The sequence below is a fragment of the Meles meles genome, chromosome 19, assembly GCF_922984935.1.
Source record: "Meles meles chromosome 19, mMelMel3.1 paternal haplotype, whole genome shotgun sequence".
In the NCBI taxonomy this organism is placed as follows: Eukaryota; Metazoa; Chordata; class Mammalia; order Carnivora; family Mustelidae; genus Meles; species Meles meles.
Genome location: NC_060084.1, coordinates 47892952 through 47919626, shown reverse-complemented (window position 1 = coordinate 47919626; position 26675 = coordinate 47892952). Strand labels below are relative to the sequence as shown.

The window sequence follows — 26675 nt, the reverse complement described above, 5'->3', positions numbered from 1 at the left end:
CTTCAACTCAGGTCAGTTCTGCATCAGGCTCCCTGCTTGGCGGGGAGTCCACTTCTCCCTCTTGCTCCCCGTCCTCCACCAGCTTGTGCTCGCTCGCTCATGCACACTCTCTCTCTCTCTCACAAAAATAAAATCTTTTTAAAAACACAAATATTTTACTAGGGTTAACATCTGTGAGAGAAAATGATAGGGAGCTTGGGGCAGAGGCTGTCTGAGCCATGAGATCATGTTGGTACAAGTGTGACCCTGAGTGAAGAAACTTTGGATGAAAGATTTGGTGACCATCCTAGACTGCCTTGTAATCTAACTAAAGTTCTTCAAAGTTGTCAGAGAGTCCCTGAAAAAAATTCATTGTATAGAGGAGTCCAGCCTCCAAGGATTTTAGGATTCTTATTGTGTTGACTGGGAGCAATCATGGTAAGACTGGCCTTTACACAAATCTGATGGCAGATTTTAGAACACAGCAGCAGGAGTCTTTGGTCAATTATGCTCCCTCAAGTCAATTAATTATGAAGCAGGAAACTGTCTTGTCAATTTGGGTTTATCTGATATTCCCTCATGATTAGATTTGATTGTCTATTTTTTGGCAGTAATAATGGTGAAGTGACATCCTATCAGGAGGCCTAAAATGTTGATTTGTTCTATTATCAGTGAAATGAACATCTTGGCTGAGAGTATTAGCTGGATTTCTCCATTATAGACCTCCTCTGTTTTCTTTTATAATTAATAATACTTTATGGAGAGACATTTTCAACTGTGTAGAATCCATCCTATTTCTCAGTAACTTTAAACCAATAAGCCATACCAAGACCTGCAGTCTTATGGGTAAGGAGGACAAAAATAAATTTTTTCATCTCCTAAGTTTTCTGTAACAAATTCCCTGACAACTTATTATGGTATCTTATAACAGCAAAAAAACAAAACAAACCAAAATGAAGGCACTGGGTTTTTGATATCATGTCTGCTGAGAAGTTTAACACAGAACTGAGACTGCTATCTTTGGAGAGGCCTGCTTGCAAGACTCATTCTTTTTTTTTTTTTTTTTTTTTGATTTATTTTTTTCAGCGTAACAGTTTTCATTGTTTTTGCACAACACCCAGTGCTCCATGCAATACGTGCCCTCCCTAATACCCACCACCTGGTTCCCCCAACCTCCCACCCCCGTCCCTTCAAAACCCTCAGGTTGTTTTTCAGAGTCCATAGTCTCTTATGTTTCAGCAAGGCTCATTCTTGATCAGTATCTGGATACTCAGATTGCTCTGGAGGATTCCTAATATTCACTAAGAGTAGCTCACAGTGCCTAAACTCTGTGCAATGTGGTTTATGCTGAATATCTATTTTCCTTCTGAGAGTCTCTAATTTTGGTACATGCCAGGCAGAGAATCCCTAAGTGACCACCCCCCCAGTAAAAAATCTAGGCCCCAAATCTCTGGTGCATCTCTGGTGACAGTTACATGTTATCACAATTTAGTGCTCAAGAAACCTAGTACATTGTGATTCCATAAGGAGAGAACTTTTGGAAACTCACACCTGATATCTTCCAGATTTCATCCTACCTACCTTTCCTCTTTGCTCATTTTGCTTTGTATCCTTTCAGTGTAACAAATCAGTTGTGAGCACTCCTAGTGTCTCTTGAGTACTCATAGGGAATGAAAGCACATGGAAGTAGCCTTAGGAACCCCCAACATACCACACAAATTGAGAAGACACAGGCCTTAGTAAATACCTAGCATCCTATGAATGTGTGGTCCAGAAAATCAATTGTGGGAACCTCTCTTGACTTGATATAATTTGCTGAGTAAAGCCCTTTAATCAACTACAATGAAAAATCACCATTGTGTCTGACTATGGAATAGCATCCAAACCTGCTCTTCATCTTTATTGGTTCCACACCCAGAGGGTCAACTTCTGTTATTTTTTTCTTTCTTCATGCACACCTTTTCAAAAAGGACTCTTTTGTTGTTGTTAATGCCCCCACAATGTATGTTCATTTTGCTTTCGCTCCAGGATCTGCCCACTCCCTGTTATGGATTTATACTTCAAGTGGAGCATGAATTTATTACAAGGATACAACTGCTAAAACTCAAGAAGTTATTTGTGTATGTAAAACCGTCAGAGAAGCTCTTGGCTTTGAAATTGGCTTCCAGAGCCCATTCTTTAATTTTGATCTTATGTATGCCATATGACAATACAGAACACTCATGATGGCTTAATTTAAAGGGATAATTACCTGGTACATTCCTAAATTCTATTACAGTAATTTACTGCTTTGATAATATTCCTTATTCAATGAAAAACTGAAACATAAATGGAAAGATAACAGGGATGGAGGAGAGAGGTATTTTTAAAAAATGGGGAAAGACCACAAAATAAATGCTCCTTGCCAAGGAAAACCATCATGGAACAGCATCCCTTTATACGTTGTCTTATACATGTACACATATACACATGCATGCACACAGAGACAGACTCACAAGTATTTGTTTGATTATAATATGAAAGCTACAATCTATGATTTTTCAAAGCCTATGACATGTATTTCTTTTTTTTTAATTTTTATTTTTTTTCTGCATAATAGTATTTTTTGTTTTTGCACGACACCCAGTGCTCCATGCAATATGTGCCCTCCCTATTACCTGGTTCCCCCAACCTCCCACACCCCGCCCCTTCAAAACCCTCAGGTTCTTTTTCAGAGTCCATAGTCTCTCATGGTTCACCTCCCCTTCCAATTTCCTTCAACTTTCTTCTCCTCTCCATCTCCCCATGCCCTCCATGTTATTTGTTATGCTCCCCAATAAGTGAAACCATGATACTTGACTCTCTCTGCTTGACTTATTTCACTCAGCATAATCTCTTCCAGTCCCGTCCATGTTGCTACAAAAGTTGGGTATTCATCCTTTCTGATGGAGGCATAATACTCCATCGTGTATACGGACCACATCTTCCTTATCCATTCATCCATTGAAGGGCATCTTGGTTCTTTCCACAGCTTGGCGACCGTGGCCATTGCTGCTATAAACATTGGGGTACAGATGGCCCTTCTTTTCACTACATCTGTATCTTTAGGGTAAATAACCCAGTAGTGCAATTGCAGGGTCATAGGGAAGCTCTATTTTTACTTTCTTGAGGAATCTCCACACTGTTCTCCAAAGTGGCTGCACCAACTTGCATTCCCACCAACAGTGGAAGAGGGTTCCCCTCTCTCCACATCCTCTCCAACACATGTTGTTTCCTGTCTTGCTAATTTTGGCCATTCTAACTGGTGTAAGGTGGTATCTCAATGTGGTTTTAATTTGAATCTCCCTGATGGCTAGTGATGATGAACATTTTTTCATGTGTCTGATAGCCATTTGTATGTCTTCGTTGGAGAAGTGTCTGTTCATATCTTCTGCCCATTTTTTGATATGATTATCTGTTTTGTGTGTGTTGAGCTTGAGGAGTTCTTTATGGATCCTGGATATCAACCTTTTGTCTGTACTGTATGACATTGTATTTCTGTCATTACAGTTACTTGCCATAATCTTAATGGCTTCACATTAATATAGGAACATACCAAAACTCAAATTCCTACATATGTGTACTTACTCCCATTTATAAAAACTCAGTGAAATCATCAATATGGTGCTCATCTTTTTGGTATTTTAATCTCATAATCTTAATTTCCAAATTTAAGATTTCCAAATCAAAGAGACATATTATCTATATTGACATATACTCCTTTCCCAGAAAAATGCTTCAGCGCTTCCAATAGGGAAAGGCATGTAACTATCAATCTCGCCTCAAAAATACATTTGATAAAATTTTCAAATTCCCACAAATTTGGGGGGCATTCCTTTCATGGGTGTGGGGAATAAAATATAGACCCTATGTGAGAAGTTTTGATAACTACTACAGTAATTAGAAAGCAAACATTTCGAGTTGGGATGGAGATGCAGTTAGAAATCACCAATTCAAGGCTGATTAAGAAAATTGTTGGGGTGCTTGGGTGGCTCAGTCATTAAGTGTCTCCTTTGGCTCAGGTCATGGTCCCAGGATCCTGGGATTGAGCCCCACATCAGGATCCCTGCTTGGCCAGGAAGCCTGCTTCTCCCTCTCCCACTCCCCCTGCTTGCGTTCCCTGTCTGTCAAATAAATAAATAAAATCTTTTTAAAAAATTGTTATTGGTAACTACTGGTGACACTTTCAAAGTGTTATAATAAATTCCTGCCTTAACATTGATGAAAGAGATTAGGTGTGTGAAATGTGTTAGGTCCCAGCTAATGTAAAATCATTTTTCCAGTTGGTACTGTCAGAAAAATTCAAAAGATAGTTCAATATACACTGTATACAGTCCTTGGAAAACCAGACAGGGGCCCAGATAAGAACCCAACTTGAGAACAGAGGCTGTGGGAAGAGAAAAACCAACTGTAGTAATTACATTAATATTGTAGATTTAAGATCCGGTGGTTTTCTACATTTCCACAAATGTTCATTTCCCTGAATTAATTTCATTTTGCAGGTTTCCTCCTCTGGATCAATCTTCATATGTTTGTTTAACATACAGGCAGTGAGCACACCTACAAGTGTTAGTCAATGTTAAGGCTGTGTAGATCTTTTAAAAACTTTTATTTAAATTCCAGTTAGTTCACATACAGTGTAGTAGTTTCAGGTGAACAATATAGTGATTTAGCAATCCTATATATCACCCAGTGCTCATCATAAGTGCTATTCTTAATCCTCATCACCTGTGGAACCCATTCTCCCCCCACCCCCCAAACCACCACCCCTCTGGTAACAGTTTGTTCTCTATATAAAGAGTCTGTTTCTTGGTTTGCCTCTCTTTTTCTCCCTTTGCTCATTTGTTTTTTGTGTTTTCTTTTTTAAAGATTTTATTTATTATTTATTTATTTATTTATTTATTTGAGAGAGGCATGCAAGCAGGGGCAGAGGGAAAAGCAGACTCTCCTGCTGAGCAGAAGGCCTGATGCGGGGCTCGATCCCAGGACCCTGGGTTCATGACCTAAGCCAAAGGCAGACCCTTAACCAACTGAGTCACCCAGGCGCCTCATTTGCTTTGTTTCTTAAATCATACAGTGAAATCATACAGTATTTATTGACTTATTTCACTCAGCATAACAATCTCTAGCTCTACCAATGTTGTTGCAAATGGTAAGAGTTCATTCTTCTTTATGCCTGAATACTATTCATTGTATATATACACATCTTCTTTATCCATTCCTCAGTTGGTGGTGACTTGGGCTCCTTCCATAGTTTGGCTATTGTAAGTAATACTGTTATAAAAACTAGGGTGCGTGTATTCCTTTATATTAGTATTTTTGTATTATTTGGGTAAATACCTAGTAGTACAACCGCTAGATCATAGGGTAGTTCTATTTTTAACTTTCTGAGGAACCTCCATACTGTTTTCTACGGTGGCTGCACCAGTTTGCATTCCCATCATCAGTGCAGGAGGGTTCCCCTTTCTCCACATCCTTGCCAAAACCGGTTGTTTTCTTGTGTTGAGTTCAGCCATTTTGACAGTCATGAGGTGCTATCTAATTGTAATTTTGATTTGTATTTCCCTGACAATAAATGATGTTGAGCATCTTTTCAATATGTTTGTTGGCCATCTGGATTTCCTCTGGGAGAAATGTCTACTCATGTCTTATGCTTATTTTTTAATTGGATTATTCATTCTTTGTTGAGTTTTGTTAAGTTCTTTATATATTTTGGACATTAACTCCTTATCAAATATGTCACTGGCAAATATCTTCTCCCATTCAGTAAGTTGCTTTTAGTTTTGATTGTCTTCTTTGCTATACAGAAGATTTTATTTTGATGTAGTCCCAATATTTTATTTTTGCTTTTGTTTCTCTTGCCTCAGACCTATCTAGATAAAAAATAACTACAGCTGATGTCAGAGAAATTACTGCCTGTGCTTTCTTCAAGGACTTTTATGGTTTCAGGTCTCACACTTAGGTCTTTCATCCATATTGACTTTATTTTTGTGTATGGTGTAAGAAAGTAGTCCAATTTCATTCTCTAGCATGTGGCTGTCCAGTTTTCCCAACACCATTTGTTAAAAAAAAAAATACCTTTTTCCCATAGCATATTCTTTCCTGCTTTGTCGTAGATTAACTGACCATATAATTATGGGGTCATTTCTGGGTTTTCTATTGTTTTATTGACCAATGTTATCTATTTTTGTGCCAATACCATACAGTTTTGTAATATAACTTGAAGTCCAGAATTATGATGCCTCTAGCTTTGAGGGCTGTGTAGACTTAGCAGCAAAGTCCCTGCCCTCATGGAGCTTACATTCTATTGGGTAACAATTCTGGTATACCCATCATTATACTTGTGTTAAAGGTCAGACAAAACTCTTATCCTAAGTACTACTACCTCCTAAGTGATTCTGAACAAAGACTCACCACACCACTTACAGGGTTTCTCCACTGTGTTATCTTGTGAAAACTGAGATATGTTCAATTATTGCTTAAATACCAATTAAACTAACACAAGTGTTTTCTCTCTTATGAGACTCAATGATGACAGGAACTCAGGGTTTTATAAAGCATCATTTTGAACATCTTTCTGATGATTCTTTGATGTTTTTACCACTCTTCTTACTTTCATAAAATGTACTGCCACCATGAGTTTTGCGATGATGTGAAAGTTTTGATCGCCAACGGAAGCTCTGACCACATGTCTCACATTTGTAAGGTGTCTCCCCCGTGTGAACCCGCTGATGAGACTGCAGCTGTGAAGAGTGGCGGAAGACCTTGCCACACACATCACATTTGTATGGTTTCTCTTCACTGTGAACACTCTGATGAACCTTCAGACTTGAGGCCTGACTGAAGTGCTTACCACACTCCCCACACTTGTACGGTTTCTCTCCTGTGTGGACCCTTTGATGCATGTCAAGATTCAAGCTCCACTTGAAGCCCTTCCCACACTCCTCACATTTGTACGGCTTTTCCCCAGTGTGGACTTTCTGATGGGCTTGGAGGTGTGAACTGCGACCGAAACTCTTCCCACACTCTTCACATTTGAATGGTTTCTCTCCACTGTGAATTCTCTGATGGGCCAGAAGATTTGCGGCCTGCCTGAATACTTTCCCACACTCTTCACAATTAAATGGTTTCTCTCCTGTGTGGATTCTGCAATGAATTTTGAGATCTGCTCTACGATTGAATCCCTTCCCACACTCATCACATTTGTGTGGTTTCTCACCAGTATGGATCAGCTGGTGAATCTGAAGTCGGGAACTCTGATTGAAGCCCTGCCCACACTCCTCACACTTGTAAGGTTTCTCTACACTGTGGGTCTTTAGATGGGATTGAAGATATGCTCTCTGACTGAAGTCCTTCCCACATACGTCACATTTATAGGGTCTCTCTCCCGTGTGGACTACCAGATGAACTTGATAACGGGTTTTTGTACCAAAGTTCTTCCCACACTCATCACATTTGTATGGTTTCTCTCCTGTGTGGACTCTCTGATGTGCCTGAAGATTTGAACTCATAGTAAAGCCTTTTCCACACACTTTGCATACATATGGTTTCTCTCCAGTATGGATTCTCTGATGGGCCCGAAAATGTGAAGGCTGAATGAAGCCCTTCCCACACTCCTCACACTTATAAGGTTTCTCTCGTGTGTGGCCCTTCTGGTGGATATGAAGATTTGAGCTACAAAAGAAACACTTCCCACACTCCTCACACTTGAACAGTTTTTCTCCTGTGTGGACCATACAATGACTATTAAGTGATGATCTACGTCGGAAATTCTTACCACATTTATCACATTTGAAGGGTTTCTCCCCAGTGTGGATTCTCTGATGTTCCTGAAGATGTGAAGCATGAATGAAGGCCCTTCCACATTGGTCACAGTTGTAAGGTTTCTCTTCCATGTGCAATTTATAATGAACATTAAGTGCTGATCTACGACAGAAGCCATTCCCACACTTCTCACATTTGAATGGCTTCTCCACAGTGTGAACTTTCTGATGAGTTTGCAGACATGAGCTCTGGCTAAATTCCTTACCACACTCATCACACTTGTAGCGTTTCTCTCCCAGATGAACTCTCTGGTGAATATGAAGTGCTGAACTGTAACAGAAGCTTTTTCCACACTCACGACATATATGAGATTTCACTCCTGTGTGTGTTTGTTGATGAAGATCAAGGCTGGAGACATCACTGAAACATTTCTTAAGTTCACTAGACTGATCAGGTTTCTGGCCTGTATGAGTTACAGACTGCCCTGCTCCAACCTGTCCCGGTGAATCACCGTGTTTGGGGAGCTGAGAACTCTTTATCATGGAGCCCTGACACCTGGTTAAGTCACTTGCAATCTGTTGCCAGATCTGCCAGCAGGAAAGCTCTTCAGATGGTTCTGCTTCTAAAACAGTCTTCATCTTACTTTGGATCTTTCCTCCTGTAGAGACAGAATGCAAAGATGTGGACAACTGAAGACTCTGTTCAGCGTTTTCAAGATTTCACATTTAGGTGAGAGCATAAGACTTTAATGAATCCAGAGAATAATCAGTTGGTCTTTTCCACTGTGTATCTTATTCTCTGGTTTATGTGTATATGAAATCCAAGAGGGGGTCCAGTGGGCTTCTATCCACTATGCAAGTACACACCAAGTCTCCTTTTTTTTTTTTTTTAACAGATTTTATTCATTTATTAGAGAGAGAGAAAACAAGCAGGGAGGAGGGGCAGAGGGAGAGGGAACACCAGGCAGGGGACCCAACGTGGAGCTCAATCCCAGGGCCCTGGGATCATGACCTAAACCAAAGGGAGACGCTTAACAACTGAGCCAGCCAGGTGCCCTTACACACCAAGTCTCCTAAGAGCGGTACAAGTTAGATGTCAAAGACTTAATTCAAAAATTGATAATATGATTCAAACTGTTAACCTATGGCCATTTCCACTGAATCTGAAAGTCAGTGTAGAATCTTGAATAGTAAATTATGTAGTTAATAAATAATGGAAACAGAAACATTATATAATAAAATATGAATCAACTATAATTTCAGGAAAAGCAGTAACCATCAAATTTGGGGTTCGTGTTATATATCCCAATATCAAATACCTTGAAATACTTATATTTATATATGCAAAGTATTCCTGGAAATTCTACACATGTTTACCTAATCTTTCTGTTTTGACAGACATTAAATGAGTCGGCTACTATTATACATTTTGACCACTTCTAATAATTTAAGTTCAGAGATGTGTTTTCTAAAAGGTTTATCCCAATGGTATTCCCAAGTCTCTGTATTTATACAAAAGTTATCTGAAATCTGGAGATTGTTTTTTCAGTAAAATTTTCAATTAGCTTAAGAACTCAACAATAAGGAAAAAAGAATGTGGTTAAAAAATGAACCAAAGACCTTAATATACACCTTACTGAAGAAAATATACAGATGGGCCAATAAAAATATTGATTGTTGGGCCAATAAATCAACAAATATTGATTTATTGGGCTAATAAATACAGATGTTCCACCTCTTATGTAATCAGAGAAATGCAAATCCAAACACCGAGATACCCTACACACATACTAGAATGGCCAAAATCCAGAACACCAACACTATCAACTGCCACTAAGATGTGGAACAACAGGAATTCTCATTCTTTACCGGTAGGAATGCAAAATGGTATAGAACCACTTTGGAAGAGTTTGGTTGTTTCTTTTCTTTTTTTTTAGATTTTTATTCATCTGAAAGACAGAGAAAGAGAGAGTGAATACGAGTGAGGGAAGGGGCAGAGGGAGAAGCAGACTCCCTGCTGAGCAGGGGGCCCAATGCTGGGCTGGATCCCAGGACTCCACGATCACGACCTGAGCCAAAGGCAGACACTTAACCAACTGAGCCACACAAAGTGCCCTGAGTTTGGTGGTTTCTTACAAAACTAAACATGCTCTTACCATACTCTCCTACTATTGCACAATTTGGAATTAACCAAAAGGAACTGAAGTCTTAAGCCCATACAGAAAACTATACACAGATTTTTATAGCAAGTTTATTCATTAGGACAAAACTTGGAAGGAAGCAAGATGTCCTCCAGTAGGTGAATAGATAAATATTAGCTGTGGTATACCCATACAATGGGATATTATTTGGTGCCAAAAAGAAATGATCTATTAAACCATGAAAAGATATGGAGAAAATGTAAATGCATTATTACTCACTGAAGGAAGCCAAACTGAAAAGTATAATTCCTACATTACAACATTCTTGAAAAGGCAAAAGTAGGGACAGAGTAAAAAGATCAGCAGTTGCTCAGGGTCAGAGGGGAGAGATGAGGAGATGGAGAACAGGATCTTCAGGGCAGTGTGACTACTCTGTGTGATAAGGGTGGATGCCTGGCTTTATCCACTTGTCCACATCCATAAAATGTACAACACCAAGAGTACCCTAATGTAAAGTACAGACTCAGCAATACCAACGTGTCAATATAGAGTCATCAATGTTATCTGGCAGGGGATATGGATGTAAGATGCTGTGGGTACATGGGGACAGGAATTATATGGGAGATTTCTGTCCCTCCCTCTAAAACTGCTCTAAAAAAATAGTCTTTGAAAGCACTACTGAATAAAATGTTTACAAAAGAGAAATTCAGACCACTTGAGTGGCTCAGTCAGCTAAGCCTCTGCCTTCAGCTCAGGTCATGATCTCAGGGTCCTGGGATCCAGCCCCACATTGGGCTCTCTGCTCAGTGGGGAGCCTGCTTCCCCCTCTCTCTCTGCCTGCTTCTCTGCCTACTTGTGATCTCTGTCTGTCAAATAAATAAATAAAATCTTTAAAAAAAAAAATAAAAGAGAGGAATTCACTCCCCTACCTGTATGGATAGTCAATTAAAAGCTGCCTCCTCTTTCAATCCAGTAGACATGTGGTAAACAGCTTCTATATAACTATACAAACCTCGGATCACTTTATTGGAAAGTTACTTCAGTGTCGAGGTATCGAATGTCTAGGATGACTTGCGGGTTTGGGAGCAAATACTTAAAGCACACGGACTAAAACACAGCATAGGGGCGCCTGGGTGGCTCAGTGGATTAAGCCGCTGCCTTCGGCTCAGGTCATGATCTCAGGGTCCTGGGATCGAGCCCCGCATCGGGCTCTCTGCTCCGCAGGGAGCCTGCTTCCTCCTCTCTCTTCTGCCTGCCTCTCTGCCTACTTGTGATCTCTCTGTCAGGTAAATAAATAAAATCTTTAAAAAAAAAAAAATATATATATATATATAGGTATATATATATATATATATATATATAAAAACACAGCATAAAGCAGAGAGCAGAACTTAGTTTATATAGGCAAGTTTCCTTCATGAGGACAAAAGGGAAATAAAGCTGAACAGAAAACATACATGGCTCTAAAACCTGACAGAAATTCAGATCTCTAGGGAAAATGTGAAAACAGAAGAAATTGAGCCTGGGAGAAGGAAAAGATACGATCACAGCATGAACTCTGAAAGCCAGTCCTGGAGTGGGGAGTTCAATCCTGCCAGGAACTCTTCCCAGATAGACACGTGGATCATTCCTCGTGATTTTTAGGTCTCTGCTCAAAGTGAGCCCAGCAACAGGGCCCTTTATCGCCCACTGTAAAATAATTGATCCTGCCCTAACCCAGTTCACCTCCAGGGACTCCCATCCCTACCTGTTTAAGTTCCACACAGCACCTTGCACCATGTGACACGCTAAGTCATCTGCTGTTCACCACGTCTTTCCCACCATGCTGCAGCATCAAGGCAGGAAGCATGTTACACCTTATAGGCTGAACACATTTTACACTTTCCTACTTTATAACCAATGTCCAGAATCATGCCCGGAACAAGGTGCGTAGTCAACAAATCCATGTTGAATGACTAAATGAATCCCAGTTTGACCATTCTGGTGAGAGTTTAAGCCAAGTCCTAGAAGGAAAACATCTTTTCCAAGTAAGTTATTTTAAACAGAAAAGGGACAGAACACTGTGGTCTTGCTGAGAAGCTGAAAAGTTGTACAGGGGACATCAAGAGCCAGAGGTACATGAAGCAGGATGCTAATAAGAAAATCAAAGATGGGGGTGTCTGGGTGGCTCAATCAGTTGGGTATATGCCTTCAGCTCAAGTCATGATCTCAGTGTCCTAGGATTATCCCCATATCAGGCTCTCTGCTTAGCAGGAGTCTGCTTCTTCCTCTCTGTGCTCACTCTCTCATGTAAAAAAAAAAAAAAAAAAAAAAAGAGAGAGAGAGAGATGGGAAAAGAAAGGTGGCAAGAATTCCTGGGGTGAAAAGGAAGGAGGGTCTATTGCTGGTTCCTTCTGAAGCTTTAGGAGTGTCTGTCTGATGAAAGAATGTAGAAAAACAGTGCACATATGAATGTGTAGATAAAATAGCCCATCACAATAATTTTTCAAATTAAAAAACTCCAGGATGCCTGGGTGGCTCAGTCCATTAAGCAGCTGCCTTGGGCTCAGGTCATGGTTGGGCTCCTTGCTCAGCGGGGAGCCTGATTCTCCCTCTGCCTGTTGCTCCCCCTCCTTGTACATGCTCGCTCTTTCTCTCCCTGGCAAACAAATAAAATCATTAAAAAAACAACAACAACAAACAAATTTAAAAACTCCAACATACCAGTGAGCTGGAAAGATTTAGAAGCTTATAATAAGCTTTCAGAAAAAAGAACCAGGACAGAAACTATCAAAGCATCATAGCCAATAGGACAGGGGGTTATTACACAAAATGCCTATGAAAGTCACAGTTATGAAATGACATGTGAAATGTTTGCTCTGATTATAATGATAGATCTATTTCTCACCATGGCTCATATTCAAAAATACCTGAATACTTTGGTTCTAGAAGTTTACCCAGTTTTTTTTTTTTCTTAAAGATTGTATTTACTTATTTGACAGAGAGAGACAGTGAGAGAGGGAATACAAGCCGGGGAGTGGGAGAGGGAGAAGCAGGCCTTCACCAAGCAGGGAGCTGGATGTGGGGCTCGATCCCAGGACCCTGGGATCACGACCTGAGCCGAAGGCAGACACTTAACAACTGAGCCACCCAGGCGTCCCAACCCAGTTTTTAATTACATAAATTGTTCAAATGGGAAGGTAAGTTTCAAGAACAGAATCTTGGGAAAATATTACTTAGGTGAGTATGTACTTTTCTGGTAGGCAATGCAGTTCATGGTTTTATTTAACAAATTGCCCCTTAAAAAGAGTAGACGTGGGGCGCCTGGGTGGCTCAGTGGGTTAAAGCCTCTGCCTTCGGCTCAGGTCATGATCCCAGAGTCCTGGGATCGAGCCCCACGTCGGGCTCTCTGCTCAGCAGGGAGCCTGCTTCCTCCTCTCTCTCTCTCTGCCTGCCTCTCTGCCTACTTGTGATCTCTGTCTGTCAAATAAATAAATAAAACCTTTAAAAAAAAAAAGAAAAGAGTAGATGTGTGGGGCTTCTGGGTGCCTCAGGCAGTCAAGCAGTTTCAGTTTGTTTTGGTTCAGGTCACGATCACAGGGTTGTGAGATCAAGCCCCACATCAGGTTCCGAGTTTGGCAGGGTGTCTGCTTGCGGATTCTCTCTCTCTCTCACCCTCGCCTCACACACATGCTCTCTCAAATAAATAAATCTTGGGAAAAAAAACAGTAGCTGTGTGAGGGGAACAGAGAGTATCTCTGAGAATGTGAGAGCAAGTTTCCTGATTCTCTCTAGGTTGGAATGTTCACCAGTTGAAAAACACTCCACCTTCATAAAAATCAAGGAAAAACTCTACGACATCTATATTCTTCAACATTTGTTTAATGGCTACCTTTGTAGAAACTAAAAGGCATGATATATTTTGAGCCAGATGTACAGGCAGTATTTACATACGTGATTCCTGTTATTCTCACCTTAAATGTTCCCCCTCAAGGTCAGGGAAGGGGAAACCAGGGGGTAGTTAGCATGGGTGCAGGCTCCGAAAGAGGCAAATGGGCTGAGATGGGAAATCTTCAAGAGGAAGGCAGCTTACAATCTGGCTGACAGTGTCTGACACTATAGCAAACAGATCTTCCTCCTTCTGTGGGGGGATCTGAGAATCAGAATCAGAATTCTCATCCCACAAGTATTCTTCCCAGAAAGGAAAATGCCCCCCAGTGGAAGATTTCAGGGAAGTTGTAAGCAAAGGGTGTTCACTCAGTATGGTCACAACCACAATGCTTCTAAGTTTCTCTGGGACACGGGTCAAGTGCACAGACCCAAACATACATTCATGCCAAGGGTATGAAAGTGAGTGAAATAGAAAGTAACTAGACAGGCATTCAGTAGAAGACAAAAAGTGTTCTGCAACTTCCTTCATTCACTCTGGTCTGCACATGACATACAGCTATCTTCTTGACCCACGGAGACACACAGGTCTCCCATCCATTGACACACTCACCAAGTCAACATGTATTTCCAGACACCTGCCACATATCCATAGAGTGCTTGTGCTCACCCACAGAAATCAGGTTCCTGAAGTTCTCCAGCATCACGTCTCCGTACAGCTTCCTCTGGGCGGGGTCCAGCAGCCCCAGCTCCTCCTCCGTGAAGACCACCGCCACGTCCTTGAACGTCACCGTCTCCTACAACACCAAACACATGCAAACTCAATCTTGTATCTGGTGGCCACTGGGAGCGGAGCCGCGCTGAGGAGAGGATGGTGGGAAGCGGTTTCAGAATTTGAGGAACTCAAGTCCATCGTAGGTTTCTAGGCCCTTCCCCTTCTACCCTGCCAATGCCACACACTGACTTTCCTCAGCCTCACCTAAAAGTGTGGCAATGAAAATGCCTCTATTTTTTTAAATTATTTTTATTAATATATAATATATTATTTTCCCCAGGGGTACAGATCTGTGACTCGTCAGGCTTACGCATTTCACAGCACTCACCATAGTGCATACCCTCCCTAATGTCCATCACCCAATTACCCTCTCCCTAGCCCCCCCAACCCCCAGCAACCCTCAGTTTGTTTTGTGAGATTGAGTCTCTTTTATGGTTTGTCTCCTTCCTGATCCTATCTTGTTCATTTTTTTCTTCTCTACCCCCAAACCCCCCGCCCTGCCTCTCAAATTCCTCCTATCAGAGAGATCATATGATAACTCTTTCTCTGATTGACTTATTTCACTCAGCCTAATACCCTCTAGTTCCATTGCAAATGGCAAGATTTCAATTTTTTATGGCTGCATAGTATTCCATTGTATATATATATACCATATCTTCTTTATCTATTCATCTGTTGATGAATGTCCATATATTTTTGTGTCTTCATGCAGTCTACTTATAAGTAACCACCAAGAGCTCTGAATACACATCCTGGACAACCCATGTTTTGTTTTGTTGGTGCCCACTGCCAACAGTCCCAGAAGTATTTTGCAATTTAGCCCAAACATACTTGATTGTACCCACCTTCTTCCTCTCTACATATGAACCCTGTCCCTTTGCTCTAACATGTGTCAAACTCACAAGCTTTAGGTAACCCCGTGGGACAGCGGTGTAGTTGGCCCTATGTAACATTCGGCACCATGTTCTAGAAACGCAGGCCTCAGTACAATTCCCAAGGGTGTGTGCTTTACTCTGGACAATTTTGTCCGTGTGCCCGAACTTCTTCTCCGTATGTGGTCCTTCTATGACGGAGTTCTTTCCAAGGATTAAACAAAGGAATACCTATAGTCTTTGGAACAGAGTGGGGCCAGAGTTAAGTGCCTAAACATCTGATATCATTAGTACTATTTCTTTGTGTTGCCAGCATGAGTAATATTTTCATCACAGTGTGTGGCCGTGTTATCCCAGAGAACAAATCCTCTATCCTTACCTGTTCTGCATAAATGATATTTAATTTTATGTATTTTTCTCATTATAATGCACCCCACAAAGAACATGTATTATGTAGCTTTGTTCCCCCACCTGCTGATTTGAAAATAATGGCAAGAGAAAATTAAAAGGTCAAAAATAAGCACATTCAAAATCATGATCATATGATGGTAGATTTTCTTCCCAATCTTTTTCCTACTTCCCTAATCTTTCAAGAGAATATGACAATCTGGGTTCTCCATATGATGGTCAAGAGCAGGTTATAGGGGCGCCTGGGTGACTCAGTGGGTTAAAGCCTCTGCCTTCGGCTCAGGTCATGATCCCAGGGTCCTGGGATCGAGCCCGGCATCGGGCTCTCTGCTCTGCAGGGAGCCTGCTTCCTCCTCTCTCTCTGCCTGCCTCTCTGACTACTTCTGATCTCTGTCTGCCAAATAAATAAATAAAATCTTTAAAAAATAAAAAATAAATAAAAAGAGCAGGTTATATAATCTACGGTTTTGGCAATCTGATTTGGAAGAACAATCTGTATTAGTATTCCCACTTATTTGATGGTAAATTAATAGAACGACCTTTTCAGGGGAGCCTGGGTGGCTCAATCGGTTAAGCGTCTGCCTTGGGCTCAGGTCATGATCTCAGAATTATGGGATCAAGTCCCACACTGGACTCCCTGCTCAGCAGGGAGTCTGCTTCTCCCTTTCACTCCCTTCCCACCCCCACTCTTGCTCTCTCTCAAATAAAAAATCTTAAAGGAAAAAAAAAACCTACCCTTTTCAGATGTTTATTCGTATTTCTCATTTTTTTTAAAGATTTTATTTATTTATTTGACAGAGAGAGATCACAAGTAGACAGAGAGGCAGGCAGAGAGAGAGAGAGAGCGAAGCAGGCTCCCTGCTGAGCAGAGAGCCCGATGCGGGACTCGATCCCAGGACCCTGAGATCATGACCTGAGCCGAAGGCAGTGGCTTAACTGAGCCACCCAGGCGTCCCTCGTATTTCTCATTTTTAACATGGCTTTGCATGCCATTGGGTTTTTTCCCTTAACCATATGCATAAGTTGCCCATGAAGGGCTGTCTCTTTTTTGGCATTGCTGTGGAAAATATTTTTGCCCCAAGTTATTGTTCCTGGTAATTCGACATAAGGTGTCTTTTGCCAGAAAGGAATTTAAAGATTTTTATACAGCGCCTATGCTAATTGCTGTCTTTGTGTCTGTAGCTTTGAGCAGGTGAAGGAAAGCGACCACAGGAAGAGAGACACCCTGAGACAGGGGTCAGGGAGCAGCATCACCTGGGGTGCTCTCAGAAGAGTGCTCCAGGGATGCCCAGGTGGCTCCGTTAAGCTGCCTTCGGCTCAGATCACGATCCCAGGGTCCTGGGATTGAGTCCCCACCGGGCTCCTCACTCAGCGGGGAGTGAGTTTCTCCCTCTGCCTGCTGCATCCCCTGATTGTGCCCTCGTTCTCTTGCTGACAAATAAATAAAATCTTAAAAAAAAAGGAAGAAGAAGAAAAAAAGGAGAAGAACGTTCCAGACACGCTACAGGGCTGAGGGCCCAAAATGAACTCTGTCTTCCTGTCTCTCTTTCACTTGAGCGGGATGCCTCACAGTCCTGCCCTGGGCTTCTTGTATGAATCTGAGCATGTCTCTCATATTCACATGCTTAAGAAGAAGATAAGACCGATACCTCCCTCCTTGGCTGCTCGGAGGGGCCAAGCACAGAAGGCAAGTCACCGGCCGGTACTAGGACTGAGGCACGGGGAAGACGGAGTCCAGCTCTCCCTGTGTGCAAACCTCCCACAGTATGTGTGAAGCACCACTTCCAGCCTGCTCTGCTCTGCCTGCAGCGGGATATTCCACCTCAAATATAGCCCACGTGGCACGTATCAAATGTGAGGACAAAAAGGTGGCAGAGTGTTTTCAGAGTTGACGTGAGGGGACAAGGTTTTATGCAGAAAGAGACTGCAGTGTTGCTTAACAGTAAAATCCCTAAACCATGGACATGTCTCTGAATGGGAAGGAGCTAAAGATAGAAAGGTACATCGATTCGATGGGAATGGGATACAACCATAAAAAATGAGCATGACATAACATGAAAAGGGAAAAATAATCAGTACTTAAAATTAGGTGTATGTTATGAATACAAATTCAGTTATGAACGCCCACAAGGATAAAAGGAGGAGAAAATTAAAACAGCTCATCTCTTAGTTGGGAAGTAATGAAGTGGGGAAACTGTCCATTTCTAATCATTTTTTCACTCCGTAAAATAAGTAAGAATACAGCAAAAACCAAAAATACATATGAAGTAAAATCAAAAGGCACAAAGTAAGACCATGATGGAAAACAGGTCCTCAAATGCCTTTTGCTCTGCTCAAGTCATCCCCAGAAAAACGTGTGACGACCTGAGTAATGAGATGGAATTTGGAAAGTAAAAAAGGAAGCCCTACTCACCCTGACCATGGTCATGTGTCCTCCTACTTCTGGGCGCGTGCAGAGTCCTGCGTTGCACAGATCCCAGGAAGACAGAGCTGCACCTTGCGGGGTGCCTAGGAAGGCAGGAAAAAGGCATTAAACGTAGCCCAGGATGGTGCTCATCTACAGGGATGACGGCTGTGAGTCCATACTCAAATGTTCACAGCGCCATTATTAATTAATAACCCTTGAGCTGGAAACCACCGAAATGTAGACCTATGACCTATGCAGGAATGAACAAATTGTGGCAAATGCATACAATGGAATATTAGTGGCCAATTAAAAGGAAGGGGTACGGATCATGCTACAGCATGGATGAACCTTGTAAACACTGCTGAAAGTGAAAGATGCCAGCCACAAAAGGTCAGATACCGTAGGATTCTCTTTATATAAAATGTCCAGAAGAGGGAAGTCTATGGAGACAAAAGCAGGTTAGTGGTTGTCGGGGTAATAGGGGTGAAAATGGGGGGTTAACTAAAAATGGGCACGGGGAATCTAACTGGGGAAACAAAAATGGTCGAAACTGAATGATAGCAATGGCTGTACCGCTCAGGAGAGTTACTAAACATCACTGATTCAAGGGGTTCACCTGGGTGGCTCAGTCAGTTAAGTGCCTGCCTTCGGCTCAGGTCATGATCCCAGGGTCCTGGGATCGAGTCCCACATCCGGCTTCCTACCCCATGGGGAGTCTGCTTCTCCTTCCCCCTCTTCCCCACCAGCTGCTCGCTTGCTATCTCACTCAAATAAATAAATAAAACCCCTCTCTCTCAAATAAATAAATAAATCTTTAAAAAAAAATCACTGATGGGGCACCTGGGTGGCTCAGTGGGTTGAGCCTCTGCCTTCGGCTCAGGTCATGATCTCAGGGTCCTGAGATCAAGCCCTGCATCGGGTTCTCTGCTCAGCAGGGAGCCTGCTTCCCTCTTCTCTCTCTGCCTGCCTCTCTGCCTACTTGTGATCTCTCTCTCTCTGTGAAATGAATAAATAAAATCTTTTAAAAAATCAGATTCAAGTAACTAAAATGTGAATTCTAGGATATGTACAATATACCCCAAGTATATTGGTAAAAATAAATGTTTGTTTATCTACATGTCATTTAAATTAGCAAAACTTTGAATGAATGAGTGAATAAGTAGGGGGGAAGGGGAAGCTTGTCCTCAGAGCAGAATGTCCTCACCGCAGGATGTCCACTAACAAGTGTATCTTCCCGTAAGAAGGCTTCATTAATTGAATAGTAACTTTACAACGGAGAAACCTAATAGAAATCACCTTAGCTAGTCAACAAAGCTGAGTTCACCCAAACCTAGACAAACCAATAAATAGCCTTTGGCTCCTGTTATGTTGCAATGACAAGGATGCCTCAACGCATCTGTGAAATCCCTGCCAACGAGGCGTGACAGGACCTAAATATGTACATGTCAGACAAACCCCAAATGAAGAACTTTCTCCAAAATGACTTCCCTCTATACTGTTGAAAAGCATCAAAAACTGGCACCTGGGTAGCTCAGTCAGTTGGGTGTCCGACTGCTGATTTCGGCTCAGGTCATGATCTCAAGGGTCGTGGGACTGAGTCCCTTGCTGGGCTCTACACTGCATGCGGAGTTTGCTCGAGATTCTCTCTCGCTCTCTCCCTCTGCCCCTTCCCCCACTTGCACTCTCCCCCTCTCTAAGAAATAAAATCTACAAAATAAATAAATGAATACAAATAAAAGCATCAAGAACAGGGGCACCTGCGTCAGTCAGTACAGCAGGTGACTCTTGATCTGGGTTCATGAGTTCAGGCCCCACACTGGGCATAGAGCTTACCCAGAAAAAAAAAAAGTTAAAAAAAAAAAAAAAAAGCATCGATGAAGAAGGCTCTGGAATGCATTCCAGACATATGGAATGCATTAAGGGACGTAAAGATGATAAAAGTTTTGTAAAATGTTTATAAACAAAAATACAGCTTAAGGCAATGCATAAAATTGAACTTTGAACTGAGATGGGTTAGGGGAGACTGGTTATAAGGCCTTTAAATGAAAAACAGAACAAAATTAACTACAAGACTGTGGATTACATAAACAGGATGCTATATAATGTTTTCCAGGATTATCTAATAGATAACACTATTAAATACTATTAGTGATAACTTACTAGATATCTAATATTTAATAGATAACACTATTATGTAGCATAATATCTAATATTACCAGCTAAGTCGTACTAGAATTCTATAATCAGCCTTTCCTAAATCCCTCTTCCCAAGATGCCTCTTGATATCCGTATGTGGGGCTTCCTTCCTTCAGAAAGCTAGAATAAGGGGCACCTGGGTGGCTCAGTGGGTTAAAAAGCCTCTGCCTTCGGCTCAGGTCATGATCTCAGGGTCCTGGGATCAAGCCCCGCATGGGCTCTCTGCTCAGTGGGGAGCCTGCTTCCTCCTCTCTCTCTCTCTGCCTGTTTCTCTGCCTACTTATGATCCCTGTCTATCAAATAAATAAAATCTTAAAAAAAAAAAAAAGAAAAAGAAAAAGAAGGCAAGAATAAGCTGCCATTGAATTCCAGATATATTCCTGGTGTTATGTGGCTGACAGAGCCACAAAACAGGCAAAATGTAAACAATTGGGGAAAGTGGGTAAAGAGTTTATGAGAAATCCTTGCACTATTTTTGCAACTTTCCAATGGAAAAATTTTTTAATTATATAAAAACAAAGCCTTAAAATATCAGGAAACAGCCATAGGAATAACAGGAATAATAGGAATAATAAAGAGGATTAGAAGATTACAAGGAAACTCATTAGTTTATTCTTTCTTGGTAGTGTTTAAAAATTTCCATAGTTAGGGGCTCCTGGCTGGCTCAGTTGATAGAGCATGTAACTCTTCATCTTGGGTTTGCAAGTTTGAGCCCCACACTGGGTAGAGATTACTTAGAAATAAAATCTTAAGGGATGCCTGGGTGGCTCAGTCAGTTAAGTGGCAGACTCTTGATTTCAGCTCCGGTCAAGATCTCAGGGTCCTGGGATCAAGCCCTGCATAAGGCTTCATGCTCAGCAGAGCGTCTGCTTAAAATTCTCTCCTTCTCCCTCTGCTCCATCCCCTGCATAAGGATGCGCGCTCATGTACACACTCTCTCTCAAATAAATAAATACTAAATCTTTTTTTAAAAATAAAGAGGGTGGGGGGATGGGGTAACCGGATAATGGGTATTAAGGAGGGCACATGTTGGGATGAGCACTGGCTGTTATATGCAGCTAATGAACCGCTGAACACTACAACAAAAACTTGTGATGTACTATTTGCTGGCTAACTGAACATAATAAAAAAATAATTTGAAATATAATTTCAAAAAGAAATTATAATAACAAGGTAATAAAGAATAAAATAAGATCTTAAAAAAGTTTTCCTTTGTTAAAATACGCCAGGGGAAAAACACAAAGAAATATGTGATAATTTTGTAAAATGCTTATAAACAAACATACAAATACACACAAAGAACCACCATACAGAACTACATTAAAAGCCTCAGAATTGCTATCTTTACATTGTGGATTAATGGGTCATGTAAAAAAAAATTTCCCTCATATTTCTGTACTTTCTGAATTTCCCATCATGGTTCTATAAGCATAAAACACATTATTAGTAATAAGTAAAACAAAATAGTTGACAATGTTTGAAAAAACGCAGAAAAGTCATAGCCCATTAGTCTTGCTTTTCAGATCATCCAGAACCCGGGGTCTGACTCCTGCTACCTCCTGTGGCTTAAGGAGAACATATCCAAGAGATTAGGAACTCAAGTTCTGGACTCAGACTGCCTTCATCCCAACCCCCGCTCAGCTTCTTTACTAGGTGGGGATTATGGGCACCGAGTGGGTCTCAATCTCATTTTATAGAACAGAATAGAAAAAGAAAGCAGAATTCCTTCACATAGCTATGGTGTGGCACAACGTATTTATTTGTATAAAACCACGTTGGTGAGGTCGGCAATAAAAGAAATAAATAAAAATTATCAATGCCCCTGCCCAATTACACATCCCAAATGTTATCTGACTGATGAGAACATTGTTATAAAAAAAAAAAAATGCCAAATCCCACTCACGAGGAACCTTGCTGTGAGTAGCCAAGGAGTCCCTCCTCCCACCTCTGTGCAGCCCTTTGTGAGGAATCAGGCTGGGGAAAGAAAAGAATGTTATGAAATGCCATGATCATGCTGCCATTCTCAGTAAAAGTTAAAACCTCCACTCCCCTCCATGCAATCTGGAAGCAACCCTTGTCACCAACTAGACCCCAAGACCTGATGTTTAATGCCCACCTGCTTGCACTCATTAACCTTTGTCTTGCATTTTTCCTTAAGCTCTTCTTTCTAGCTTCTCTCTTACCTCAGGCAAGTGAAACTCAAAATCACGCCTCAAGTGATGACAACCGCCAAGACCTGCCACAGGCCCAGACCACCCAGACCTTTTGAGCCCGACTCATACTTGTGCGGAAGGACCATGGAGTGACTTCGGGTGCTGGGTTGGGGGGCGGGGGAATGACTCAGCCTAACTTACATAACATACAGTGTATGTGTAGGCATATTTCCTTAAGGTGTATCCTTGACCTTGTGGCCGCCTCTACACAGGATGACAAAACTTCCCTATCTAAATATCCCTCCTAACCCTAAAGGAAAGGAACCCATTCACCCTCTTCTGTGGGAGTCACAGCTTTGGAAGCCATTCCCCGTGATCTCTTTATTTGCTGCAAATAAGCTTTCTTTGTGAAATGATTCAACCTGGTACAGTTTCTGACTCACCGAGGAGCAAACTCACGTTGGTTCTGTTACTCCCTCACCTTCGTAAAAGAGAGATTATAAGGGGTCTGGGGTTATGGAGCATCATGCAGGAATCAGAGAAAAGGTTTTGCAGTGGAATAGTTGATCCTAATCCAGGAACTAACTGCTCCTCGGGAAATTAATACTAAGAAAGGTCACCATTCCCCAGGTGCCAGAAACAAAGTTTTGAGATTTTTATTCCTATCACTAGCTGCCACACAGGAGTGCAGGAGCACCTGGCTCTGGGATCCCCAAACAGACCAGACTCCACCTCTGGCCCCTGATAAAATCCACAGGCAGAGAAACGAGTGGTGGTGAATTAAGAAAGGAATTTATTTCAGCGAGAGCAACACCAAAAAGACTGCAGACAAACAGCTCAAAGACTGTCTTCAAAGTACCGAAAATACTTCCAGGTTTATACAAGGAAAATGCGGGACGATGGCAAGTAGGCAGTGAAGGTCAAATGATCACTGTCTCAATCGCGGGTGGGGCCTTGCTAGCTCAGAGCAGTCCTTACTGCGTGGGCGGGTAGTTCTGGTTCCCACGAGGGGATGCTTTGCCCTCAGGGTCTTCCATCCGAGCCGAGACAAGCTGGAAAGAAGCCAACTAGAAAGTTTGAGGTCAAAATGGAGGCAGCTTTCACCACCTCTTTCAATTCCCCAACACCAGGAAGCAGAAGCACCCGTGGGTGTAGGGAGGCCGACACTGGGCGAGCTGAGACGCGCAGAAACTCTCAAGCCAGGCGATAGGTGACCCCACCCCACCCCAGGACTCGCAAACCAGCCTGAAAGCAGAGTCTCCCCCAAAGATACACACCCCTGTCATCCCCACTCCATACCTGTATACTCTGCCCAGACTTCTTTTCTCCTAAACCGCCGGGTCGCTGCAGGTCCCCAGCAGACCCAGGAAGTTTGGAAGCGCCGGAGAGGCGGAACTGACGCACCTCTCCCAAAGAAAATTCGGTAACAACCCCACACTCACCCAACGGAAGTGCCGGCGAGACCACAGAGTCCTGAACTACACTTCCCAGAATGCAGCACGAGATCCGCCTTCCCGAGCGGAAGTGCAATGTACAACACAGAGCGTCTGGATTGCACGTCCCAGAATGCATCAGAGCTACCTTCCGGAGCGGAAGTTCATGGCACCACACAGGGCGACTGGACTACACTTCCCAGAGTGCTGACGGCAAAAACATTCTTAGTCTGACGCTCCAAAACAAGTCTTCCAGCTATTGGGAGCTCCTTGTCTGTACTTCCCCCAAATGCCAGAAAGGAAGGAATCACGTAGTCAAGAAACGTAGTTTCTTGAGTGGTCATACGGGTTTCTACATTAAGAGTCTGCATTACCTCTGCCTGAGTCTTGTGCAAAATTATTCCATGGATAGAAATTAAAGGGAAATGATTGCTTAGGCGACACTAGTTGATTGAAAGGAGGATGATGTTTAGTATAATCTGATGATATGAGGCTAAAACAGAGTTTAAAAGAATGGGTGGGGTAGAATTTGGGAGAGGCAGTGAAGAGCGAGGAAGCTATGCGCCCCTACTCCAGATCCTGATGTGCCCCAAGTTTAGTGGGAAAAACAACATAAGAGGACCAAAGTGGAAGCTTGTCCTCATGGAAAATCGCTCTTCCCTCACTTAAACTTTTCATTAAAATTATCCCTACTTCGGAGGTGAAAACGTCAAGTTTCAGTGAAGTTACAAAATTGTCCACTATCTTGAAGCAAGCAGAACAGCTGCAGAGCTTGACATTGGCGTTATTCTTATTCCCAAAGCCTATGACTTAATGCCAAAGCACTGAGGAGGATTCTGTAGGTGAGGGAGTATATTCTAGTAGTAAGAGTTTTTTCCTTTTTTTCTGGTTAAAATATCTTTATTATAGTTAGCAATTTTAAAAGATGCATGTTAGGGCGCCTGGGTGGCTCAGTGGTTTAAGCCGCTGCCTTCGGCTCAGGTCATGATCTCGGGGTCCTGGGATCAAGTCCCGCATTGGGCTCTCTGCTCGGCAGGGAGCCTGCTTCCTCCTCTCTCTCTGCCTGCCTCTCTGCCTGCTTGTGATCTCTGTCAAATAAATAAATAAAATCTTTTAAAAAAAAGATGCATGTTACTGAAAACTAAAAATAGTATGAGGGAAATAAGGGGGGAAATGCACCTAGAATCCTTCCCCCTGAAAAATAAAAAAGTTTGTCTCCACATAAACTTACATATACCTATCAACATACATATTCAACTTTTAAAAATGAAATCTCGTGTTCTCTTTCCATTTTTGTAAACTCAGTATAATGTAAACATTTTCTAGTATCAGTCACTGAAAATCTAACTCCTTCCAAATGAGCCATGTGATGTTGCATTGAGTGGATTGGGTGTGAAAAACAAAACAGCCCCTGACATCTGGTGAAACAGTATTACATACTGGACACTGATTTAGAGCATATACAGCACCTGGGAGGACAGTGTGCAGCCCCACAGGTTCCTGCCACCTAACTGCAGTATAACTGAGTCTTCAAATGTCATCTCACCATACCACGAAGCCAATTACATCCAGATGACAGGGAAAATGGATAGTGGCAGAGCAGCTTACATGGCAGCCAAGACCTATTGCAGAACCTTCTCTTGTTCTGGGCCCCAAAAGTTTTCAGGTCATTCATAAAAGGCAAAGTGGCACACCCCAATTAGGACTGCCTTACCTCTAAAATCTAAAGAGGTACACTAGATATTGTACCTCATTTTTGTGGGAAGATGCAACACATTCTTTACCTAGAAGGACAGTTCAACATACACCACTGAATGCCTGGAAATTTTACTTCAGGTGAAGGCTCCCTGAATATTTCTGGGATTATTCTCACCTTCTTACATGCAAGTCAATACAACTAAGGTAGTTCCTACCTCTTGCTCACCAGACCCAATCAGCACAATATCATCAATGTGCCAATTGAGGGCAGCAAGGATTCAGTCACTGCAAAACAAAAAACAAAAAACAAAAACTCTGATTATTTCCTCTCAGGCATAGTCACACTGATACAATACCCATAGGTCCCTTGGGGGGTATTCTGGAGAAAAGATTAACAGCCCACATTTTTGCAGTACAGAAGTTTTCATCCTCAAGAGGACCTGGCCTCTCCTTCACCCAAAGGATTCTGGCTTTGTAAACTGGCCATGTCTTAGAATTTATTTAGGAACTGTGACTCTCTGATTTGATGATTCAAGTTAGACTTCTGTTTACTTGACCTAAAACTCTGCCACCTGTGTAGATGAAATAATAATTCAGTAGAATTTCCATCTTTATATTCACGAGGGACACCAAGATCAACAAGGAAATGTAGAGTTATTTTTAGAAAACATATTGTAAGCCCTAAGTGGTGACTGTGGAAGCAGCTGGAACATCAGCACTGTTCCTGTTCTTGGGCCATTGAACGCAATGGCCATGTGGGAGCAGGATCCCGTGATCCCCAGGGGCAGGGTATAGGTTAGGAGCTATGAAAGAATATAACCCTCAGTCCCCACTTCCTGTGCCTGGCAATTGCTACCCAAACATCCTGTTCCTCCCTTACCCCATGACTGACTCCCTGCGTGCCTACATGCAGGGGAGAATGCAAGCCTGCTTAACAATTTCAAGGTAGTTGCCATCTCTTTGTT

General features: G+C 42.0%; 1 protein-coding gene across 9 annotated transcripts in view; it reads right to left on the bottom strand.

Moving 5' to 3' along the window:
- Positions 1-26675, bottom strand: part of LOC123930849 (zinc finger protein 45-like) — a 156542-nt gene that overhangs the window by 49460 nt on the left and 80407 nt on the right. The window contains exons 1-4 of one of the 9 annotated variants that reach the window (XM_045987269.1): positions 23879-24001; positions 18237-18331; positions 14439-14565; positions 6157-8419 (exon numbers count right to left, since the gene is read on the bottom strand). The exons of 7 other annotated variants lie outside the window; for them this stretch is intronic. In XM_045987269.1, coding sequence (XP_045843225.1) covers positions 6558-8419; positions 14439-14565; positions 18237-18251 — 2004 coding nt within the window. In that variant the 5' untranslated portion in view covers positions 18252-18331; positions 23879-24001 and the 3' untranslated portion in view covers positions 6157-6557. Of the gene's footprint in view, positions 1-6156; positions 8420-14438; positions 14566-18236; positions 18332-23878; positions 24002-26675 lie in introns of those variants that run through there. One more of the 9 variants, XM_045987265.1, reaches the window with a different exon arrangement.